At 41.9% G+C, this 9,830-nt stretch overlaps 1 protein-coding gene across 2 annotated transcripts; it reads right to left on the reverse strand.

Moving 5' to 3' along the window:
* Positions 1–3,610: 3,610 nt before the first annotated feature.
* On the reverse strand, positions 3,611–9,022 carry socs6a (suppressor of cytokine signaling 6a). 2 transcript variants are annotated; one of them, XM_085939642.1, is made up of 3 exons: positions 8,847–9,022; positions 8,166–8,240; positions 3,611–7,640 (listed from the first exon to the last, which is right to left on the reverse strand). In XM_085939642.1, the coding sequence occupies exon 3, from the start codon at positions 7,511–7,513 to the stop codon at positions 5,903–5,905; it is 1,611 nt and encodes a 536-aa protein (XP_085795768.1). In that variant the 5' UTR covers positions 7,514–7,640; positions 8,166–8,240; positions 8,847–9,022; the 3' UTR covers positions 3,611–5,902. The 2 variants fall into 2 exon arrangements, with proteins under 2 accessions (XP_085795768.1, XP_085795769.1); XM_085939643.1 differs by lacking the exon at positions 8,847–9,022 and adding an exon at positions 8,759–8,785.
* Positions 9,023–9,830: the final 808 nt, after the last annotated feature.

Raw genomic sequence — 9,830 nt, forward strand, 5'->3', positions numbered from 1 at the left:
TTTTTCTCATGACAAATTACATCCCACTCTGCCAAGACACCTTCGACCTCTCTCTGCTCTCATGTAACCAGGAAACACCAAATCGCCCTTTTCGGGAATACTCAATTTCATCACCGTTGGGTGCTTTAGGTTCTTTTTCCGGATGATTACTTTGACCTTTAACCATCCGTTGAGAAGGACAGACGGCTTTAACATTTTAACGTTACACATTGAAGCATAAATTAATGAAAGCTCTGTGTCACTTTTACAGTAGACGAACAACCGTTCACTTTTTTTTTTTTTTCTCCACAGTCAACTTAATTGCACACTTAAACTATTACATTGTCAGAAGATTTGCCATTTTGTGAGATGAATAAATGAAGAAAGCTATTCTTAAATCTTCACAAATCCTAATGACAGCTGTGGAAATGTAACCGTCCTCAAACGGAATTATTTCTCCAACACGTTCCCAGTCGTCATTACTATTGTATGGCCTGTGGCTACATTTACGCATGAAAACTACATTATTTACCAAATGGAAACAATTGGGTTGCATTAAACGCCGGTGAGTCAGCCATTAAATCCTGAATTATGAATTTATGTTTCATTTGCTGTATTACTGTAAGTACTATTACTATGTGGTGAACTTGTATTTATAGAATAAGTTATAACAAATGAATTGGACAGATTTAGGACAGGAATTCTTTTGACGTTGGATAAAATACAAGAGGCTAGGCTAATAGGAGTGAAAGATTTTAAGAAGCGCCGATGGCTGCAGTGAAGTCAAAGAAGAAGGGACAGGCTTGACAGATGGATCACGGACTCCACAAATGGCCGTCTGGAGACCACGTCAGTCAGATTAACTGATTCAAACGGTGAAGGGGGATCCACTTTGCCCTAAAGCACGCCGATCAGCAATTTTATTTTTGCTATTGGATTTTATGTATGGGATATTATGGATACATGGCGGAACAGCTCAAATGTCAGTCAGGCGCTAAACACAATGATTTCCCTCCATTTTTTTTTTTTTTTTTTTAGCGGCAACACACATTGATGTATTAGTTATCCCCAGGAAACAACCAAGCTCTAAATATTTATTTGTCTTATGATCAGTCAGCAGGATAATTAGCATACATCTCAACCATTGGATCAAATACCTCAAGCTGCGACCGAGGGGGATGAGATCCACGCGTCTCCTTGTCATATCAAGTGAACATGATGGATCCCCCCCCCCCCCCCCCCCCGCGCTACTTCAGATGCATCAAGAAAAATTACAACTCTGGATTAATTGTCTGGTAAATGTTATTTAATAAAAGGACAACTGGCGGTAAACAATAGGCAGCTGCTTGCTCGGTGTAAAATAAAGAGCTTGTCGCCGCCACTTTGAATGTGGCAGATGTGAAATGAAGACAATAGTGTCGAAAATAAAATGACATTGAAAAATATGTATTATGGAGGTAGAAGAAAAGAGCTTCTACTAAACCATCCGACGTATGCCGTCGCTACTTCTGACAAAGCGAGGAAGGAGAACGAGAGGTACGATCAGCGGGGTAGGAATCACAATTTCAAAGACTGGCTCATCCTGTTCTGGTGTCTGATCTAAAGAGTCCATTGGTGGTTTAGCCACAAACTGCCACCTGCTCACTACTTCATCTCACTTCAGCCTCATGACCCCCCCTCCTCTCCTCCTGACCCTCCCCTCTCTTAGTATCTACACGGAGAAAAGGAGGCTGCTCTCCAAAATCAAAATGATCCCCTGTCCGTTTCCTGATGACCGCCACCTGTTCGACTCGAGTGAAGGATGGACGGACGCACCGCTGAGGCATGCTGCCGCATTGTCACTGTCACATTATTATTTTTAGACCCCCAGCCCCGAAAGTCCACTTATACATTTTGCCGTGTTTTTTTAATCGTGACTAAGTGAAAAAAAATAATATGCATATTTTCAATATTATATATAATTAAACAGACAATAATATCTCATAATAGGCATCAATTTATTTTCTCCACCAAAATATTTAATATGATGAATTATTTGGGTTGCTATATTTACATCCTTATTTCCCCGAGGTAATTTCTCTATTCTCGTTCAAGTATTTTTTGCCTGATGATACTTTATCATGAAAATGAAAGAGGCTTTGATTGCATTCCGGGTTCTTTCTAGCGTGACTTTACAAATTTACAACTAAACAATTCATTTGAGTTTCAAATCAAAATTGGATTATATAAACCTATTGTCCTTCTGACCTTGCTCGACTCAAGAACTGACATGACAGGTTATCAATCGCGTCAAACTGACATTTTTGTATTTATTTTTTTACAGATCTGATAACCTGTGGTTGCGACCATCTGGAACGGCCATTTTGGGGTAATTATACACGTGGCAATTATCTGGTCTGGGGGGGAGATTTCAGTGCCCCCTGCGGCCACCCCTTCACTAGCTCTGCCCCTGTTTAGCTGAGCTCAAATCAAGCCAATACATTACAGTTAATTAAAATCGAAATAAACATATGCTCATATTAAAACCAAGGTGCTCCTATTATTGAAACTCCTAATGTCATTACATTTTTGGATCTGCAAAATGTGAACCATATTTAAAATGAAACCATTACCTGTATTGAGGGAAAAGCGGGTAGCCTACTATAAATTCGATGCACCCCATAGGGATACAATAATCACCGAGATGCCGGGCCGTTCCAGTAGAGAGCCGATGCCGAAGAAGGCGGCCCCGTTGTCTAACAAGGCTAATTGGGCTTTAGAGTCTCCTAATGCATGACAAATAGAGAAGGAGAGCGTCTAAGCACTGCTTGTGTGAGCAGCTCAAGGATTAATAAAGCCGCACCTTTCAAAGACATCTGTTGCCGGCAGGCAACGCCGCCTCCATCATTACGGGCCGAGCCCACCCGTGTTTGCCTGGCGTGACCATTTAAAGCAATACAGTATATATGTTTCCCGGCTAATTCAAGCTGTCGACATCATCCCGGTTTGGAGGTGAAAAATGGGCGCGCCACGCGGCGTACCAGATGGCGGAGTCGGATCATTAATCTCAGCCGGGAGACACGGGATGGATGGATTCACTTTTCTCTGTTTGAAAAGTGAGAAGCAATCCCCAGGGATGAGAATTTGCTCACTCATTTTGCGTCGACTAATAGTTGTGAAACAAAAAAGTCGTGTTTGTCTTGACTAAAAAAAAATCGGAATTGAACTTTGACACCGAGACAACTTGAGAAAGCCTCGCTTGTGCTTTTTTTGTTTTAAATTTGAAAATTAAAAAAATGCAGAGAAGGTTGTTTTCACAGAAGGGAGGGGCATCTCCATATGACATACGACTACCAGTGCGCAATGAATAAATCATTGCGAGGCAAGGCAGAGGGAGAGTAAACAGTTGTGTATCTTCACCTCAGATGCCTAGAGAGGCCTGTCAGACACTGCAGCTAACAAAGGCTGCCGTCTCATCGCCATGCAGATGGCGTTCGCCGGCCGCCGCAGAAACCTGACATGATCGGGGGGAAGCTACCCCGGTGAACTCCAGAGTTTGTTCAAGATGCTCTCCATTTTGTCTGCAGACATCAAAATAAGGGGAGGGGGGGAAAAAAAAAAAAGTACTGGAAACCAAAACAATCCTTTTTAGAATATATATTTTTTTTATTTATAATTTATAATTGGCAGATACAAAAACTCTTACTGTATCCAAAATGTGCAATAAATCACTGCTGATTAACAAAAGAAATTACAAAAGTCTGTCTAACTCTTCAAAGTTGACAACCAATGTAAACTGGTTTGAACTAGTAATCCTAGAGTGTTTACTAATGACTAGTGAACTACAGTTTTTAAACAAATTGCAAATCGCCGTTGCTCTCCCAAGTACGTCGATATCGGCGGCATTCTCGTCCCCCCCCCGTTATTAAATACAAGAAAGGCAATCGTTTTCCGTAAGCAGCACAAAATGTGTAGAACACATGACAAAGTCTTGTACCAATATATTCGAGAAACGGGACGGCGTTAAAAAAATACAAATAAAAATGTAAACGATTACCTTCATCAAAAATTTGTGACACTTGCCTAAACATGCGTCGCCATAATCATACAAAATGGGTCATTTCTTAATCAACTACAAGTATTTGGGGGGAGGGGGGGAGCGGAGCGGCAACACTTCCCGCTCGTCAATAAATTGTAAATCAAAAACAGAAACAAACACTGTATCGAAAGCATCTGTCATTCACATTTCAATCCAAAAAAAATAAAAATACATCCACAGTCATGATCAGCCTATTTGGACAGAATGTCGTTTGCCTTCATGTTCCGCATATGACACCAAACTAAAAACAGAATCTAGTGAAGCAAACGCATACGGGACGATTCTTGGCAGGCTGTTAAAAAAAAAAAAAATGTCCAAGTGCAAAAGAATTCTTCTATGTACTAGTTTGTTCTCCTAATTCTACTCCAAACGAGCACACATTCCTTTTCGCGTAGCATAATTCCCCCAAGATGGCAAAAATAACAACATCCGACTCGTGTTTGATAAAAAAACAAACATCCCGACTCCGACCTTTAACATGCAACACCATTACACCGAGGTCCTAATTTCTCTGACGTTTCCAGCGACATAAAAACCAAGGCCCTATTATCGTCGAGCGATAACGTCAAAAGTCACATCATCGGAATTCCCTATCCGGGAATCCGTCTCAAAGCACTTGCGTAATGAAGTCTGTGCTTTTCCCTTTTTTCTGTATTTGAGCCGAGACATCACGTACAGATTTCGGGTCAAATGACGACAGGTCTGCTTTTAAGGTTCTAGAGGACGATTTAGAAACCGCAGCAAAGTTTTATTGGGTTCATGTGACATCTTCTTTTTTTTTTTTTCGTTGAGGTCAACCGTTGAAGCCTTCGCGACATGCAAATAACCAAAGAGCAGCAAAGTTCTTCACTCAAGCTGCTGTTTACTATTTCTGACACACAAAAAAGAAAAAGTAAAAAAAAAAAGGGACCTATTATGCTCAACTCGATTTTTAACAACCAAACTGGTCAAGAAAAGTAAAAATAGAAACACTAATTTAGCATACATGTAGCAGTGTGAAAATGAATCGGTTAATCTGCAACAAACCGATTAATCGCCTCGTATTTTAAGAATTTATTAATCGTTCATAGACATATTAAGAATTGTCAAAATATTATGATTTCTTTAATCACTAAATAATACCACATAAACACAAATAATTGGTAAATAAAAAGTAATCGGGGAAAAAAAATGTAATACATTAATGCAAATAAAAATATTCGAAGGTGACATCCCTTCATATTGTTACAAACATTGTATCTCAAATCATTAATAAGCATAATAGGTCCCGCTTATTTGTAGAGCACAATATTAACACAATGCTGTTTCCACAAACGGCACAACATGAAAGAGAAAAAAAAAAAAAAAAGATCCAGCATCATCAGTACCGTTAGACTTGCATAATATCGGATGGCTCTACATAGCCAGAGGTTCATTTAAAGCTCCGTGCGCATGACCAAATTATTCCGAATGTCGCAATTTATGGCAGCCGTAAACCGTGGCTAAAATTGTATACATACAGAAATTACGATTTCATATTCACAAGGCATTTGCCTTTTTGCAATTAATTGTCGAATCACTTGATTCTTGATTTGCTTTGTGCTTTCTCAGGTTCTACCAAACGTGTACTGCAATGAATTCACTTACAAATTTATTTTGAAATCCCCCAAAATTGTCATTATGAAGTTCATTTGATAGCAATGTACTGGTAGCCTTTCATTTCCAATTTTGGATTTGATTGCGCAAGTGGGATAACTGGTTTGTGTGTGGTTGACCTCCAGCGTTCATCTGGATGGATTTGCGTAGACCTTGACTGAACATAAAAAGTGCAAAAGACTCCCGTGTGTGTGTGTTCATGTGTGTGTGTCAGTAGTGCTTCTCCTGTAGGTAATCTTTCATCTTGTTAGGTAAGGGCAGTTTCTGGATGAGGTCTATCCTGGTGTATTGTCGAATGACGAAGCGACAAAGGTACTGCAGGGAGCGCACTTGCATAAAACGAGACACGGGATTGGTGAGTCTAACCGGGTAGGTGGCAGAGCCCGGTAAGCGGGACCTGGAATAACAAAAAGCGCCATTCTCAGAGTCTTTGATGGAGTGCTCGATGAGATCCACGATGGACGTGTGTCCTTCCACGTCGGGCTGCTCGTAAAAGCTGAAGCGCCCGTTGGAGTGTTCGATGCGGGTGTGGAGAGTTTTGCTCTGCGACCTGAAGCTCAGGCTGAGCAGGTACCTGTCGTCCGAGCTGTCTCGGACCAAAAAGGAGCCGTCGGCCAGGTTGACCAGTTTCTCCTCCGCCTCCCAGCGTGTGATGGGGCCCCAGTACCAGCCCTGCCTAGCCAGCTTCTTCAGCTCCTCCGTCAGACTGGTCACCACCATGGGCCCGCTGCTTTGGACCGAGTCGTACACCCGACCCACTCCGGGAGCCGAATTGGGATCGAAGTTGAGGTGGTGCCGGACTCGATCGGCGACCTGGCTGTCTGAGGAGCTGAAGCTGGAGAACGTCCTGGGAAAGCGAGCGTTGCTGCTCATGGGAGGCAGGAGAGGAGAGAGGGGAGGCGGGCCCTCGCCTCTGGAGCTTTGGAGCATGACGCCGGCGGAAGCCATCAGAAGACTATTCATGGAAGTGTCCATGAAGAGATCCGGAGGCAAGCCGCCGACCATTTGGTGCTCCTCCTGTCCCGAATCCATCAGCGGGGACCCGTTGTCCGCCTCTGCCGCCACCTCCATGGGAGACGCGCTGTCCAGGCAGAAGGAGTGGGACCCTTCGGGGTACATTCCCTCATCTAAAGGCATCGTGTACTGAATGTAGTCTTGGGGGGTCAACCCCAGCACCACAGGCACGTCACTATCGTCGATATTTAGATGCAGCTCGCCGTTTTGCGGCTGCTGAAGGTTTTTGAAAGATTCGGGTTGGTCCTGAAAGAGCCCGTCCATCTGAAAATCGCTGAATTCCTTTCGGATGCCGTTCAAGTTGGGGCTGGGGCCGGGAGAGTGGACCATGGCTTTCACTTTGACCTCCATCTTAATGCAAGCGTCGTCCGAGTTGACCGGCCGCAAAGGCCAAGGCGAGGGGCTGTAGTGGTGACTCCGGAGCGACGCCGACCTTAAAGGTCGCTGGGCCTTAACCTCGTTGAAGCCGATGGGCGCCGAAGAGGAGGAGAAGGTGTCGTCGTCGTCCGTCGAGCCGATGGCGGAGGACCCCGCTTTGCTTTTCGCCTTCTGCTTGGCCGACAGCCTTCTCTTAAGCGATCCCATCAGGCCTTCGCTCTTTGACCGACTTTTATTCTGCCCACCTTTGTCTTCCTCGCCACCCAGGTCGCACACGGAAAGGTCTTTGGTGTAGCAGCCGCCGAAAAGTGACTCGTCCTTGGAGAACTCTGCGGCCACAGGGGCCTGCTGGAGCATGACAAAGTCGCCATCCTCTTTGCCCTTTATGCTCAGCGACTTCCGAATGGTCTTAAGGCTGATCTTCTTCATTCTGACTGGCCCTCCGCCAAGGTGGGGGGCATGTGATGTCTCTCCTCGTATCCTGATGAAAGAACTAGCCACAGTATCCTCCCATCAGGTTGCACATAAGTCATGCATACAGCGGAGCCCACAAACCCTTCAAAAGTGGGGAAAAAAAACACACACAATGTTCTTAGAAACAATCATATGCATCTTTATTTACCTCATACATTCATCCATGTAGACAGATTAGTTTGAGCAAGCGACAGCTGGCGTAATATTTCTTTTACAGACCATTTGCTGACTCAAGTTTTGGAAACTTCTGTAGCACTGCTGAAACGAGTTTATGACAGGGTGTGGATATTAATGACGTTTGTTTCCATTTATACTCTCGACAACAATGACATTGAGTGCTAACATGTTTAAAGACTCCGATTTAATTATTTAGACTTGGCTTAAGTAAAAGCTGCAAGTATTTAGCAATTCAACATTATCAAAATAACCTCGCTTAACTGATGAGTTAACTAACAATGCCACCAGATTCACACGGCATTAGTAAGGTTAAAAACGCAGCTAAATGATATTAAAATACATTGCTAGCACTTTTATGTGCATTCATGGTGGTGATAGATTAAATTAAAGCACACACAAGATAAAAACAAACCCAAGATCCATTACTCACCATTATGCGCAGAGAAAATGTGACTCGACTTGATTGAATGGGTCAAGTTCCACATCCAGCACCTTTCATTTGATGCTGTGAAAAAAAGAAAGCTTGTTATCATATTTCAAACACTTCGCTAACATGTTATTACCTGCGTAATAATAATAAGTAGTTTATATAAGCTGCTACTTGTCTGATCTTTTTATAGAAACAGAATCAAGGTTTTGTTCTGACTTAGGCTAGCACGGCCTACACATTTAAAGGCATTCTTTAGCTTAGCCTCGAAAGTTAGCATTTTATAATGTTTCAATTTAAAATAACAATATCAAACATTAGAAAAAGCTTCAATACGCACTCGACAAGAGTTGACGATTGTTTCTTGAACATCGAGTGTCAATAGAACCGTTATAAACATCCAGATATGTTACTACGACGAGCTATAGTGTGAGTTAGCACATTCGCTTCTCACAGTGGAAATAAATCATAACCGATCGCATTTTAAAAACAACCCCCGTGTTGAATAAACCTTTACCTCGTCACTTAAGCTTAATAGAACAACAATTAAATCTCGATTTTAAATAAAATCTCGCTCTTCCACCTTTGTTAGCTACCTTGGATAACGTTAGCATACGACCATCCTAAGCCAATCAAGCTCGTTTCCTGAACGCTTGTTGTCGAAAACATACAAGATAACATTACCTTGCAGTTATTCTGTTTGTCGATCCGCTGCAAAAACATCAGCGTTTACATGTCCAGGGTTTGGTACATCTGAAGAAAAACAAGGTGCGATGATATCATCTGGAATACAATGACACAATAAGGTGACACCTTTCTTTCTGACTGACTGACTAGGTTAGCACACTTGAGGAGCTCCCCGGCCTCTTCCTTTGTTGCCTGTTGAGTTAAGGCAGCTCGGCAAGCACATTGGGATGGATGAATGGATGAATGGATGGATGAATGGAGCGAGCACACGAACGCTTGATGAAATTGATGCACAGTTTGACAAATAATTATAACATTCCACTTCTGAAAAGAAAAAAAAAATGCTGACATTCCGCTGTATTAAAAATACCGAGTCTTGAGTGACAAATTTAATTGCTGTATAATTGAACCAAAACGAACTTAATAGCCTGGCTGACTCATGCACTGTATAATATTGTGCATATTTTGACAAGTTATTATTATTATTATTCCCGCTGTGCAATAGAAAATGTCTGTTTTTCCTACTTTAATTATATCTACAAGTATGACGAGAGTATTGATAGGAAGATGGATGGATGATTTATAATTCATTGGTAATTTATAAACTGCAGAAGAAGAACATATATTTATCTTATTTTTTATGCTTAATATCCTCTGTTACATGTAATAAATCAATTATTAAACCTACAACCACTGTTAATCTGTAATTATTTCTGTTTGGTAAAGGTTATTTATGGTAAATGTATGTCTTCTGTGTCATTTATGAACAGTTTAGTCAACGTTATGACATAGTACTTTTCTAATTTGAGTTTCGAGCTGGAAAAGTTTGGTATGTAACAAAAAAGTGCAAGTCATTTCTTGTTAAAACAAACGTTGACCACAGTGGTTTAAGCACTGATCACATCATGACAGTGTAGCAAACTGTCTGAGCAAAATAATTGCTCGAAAATATCCAATGTCCAAATATTCACTAATGAGTAA

The sequence above is a fragment of the Syngnathus leptorhynchus genome, chromosome 19 (genome assembly GCF_054491065.1).
Source record: "Syngnathus leptorhynchus isolate UIUO chromosome 19, UIUO_Slep, whole genome shotgun sequence".
NCBI classification, from domain to species: domain Eukaryota; kingdom Metazoa; phylum Chordata; class Actinopteri; order Syngnathiformes; family Syngnathidae; genus Syngnathus; species Syngnathus leptorhynchus.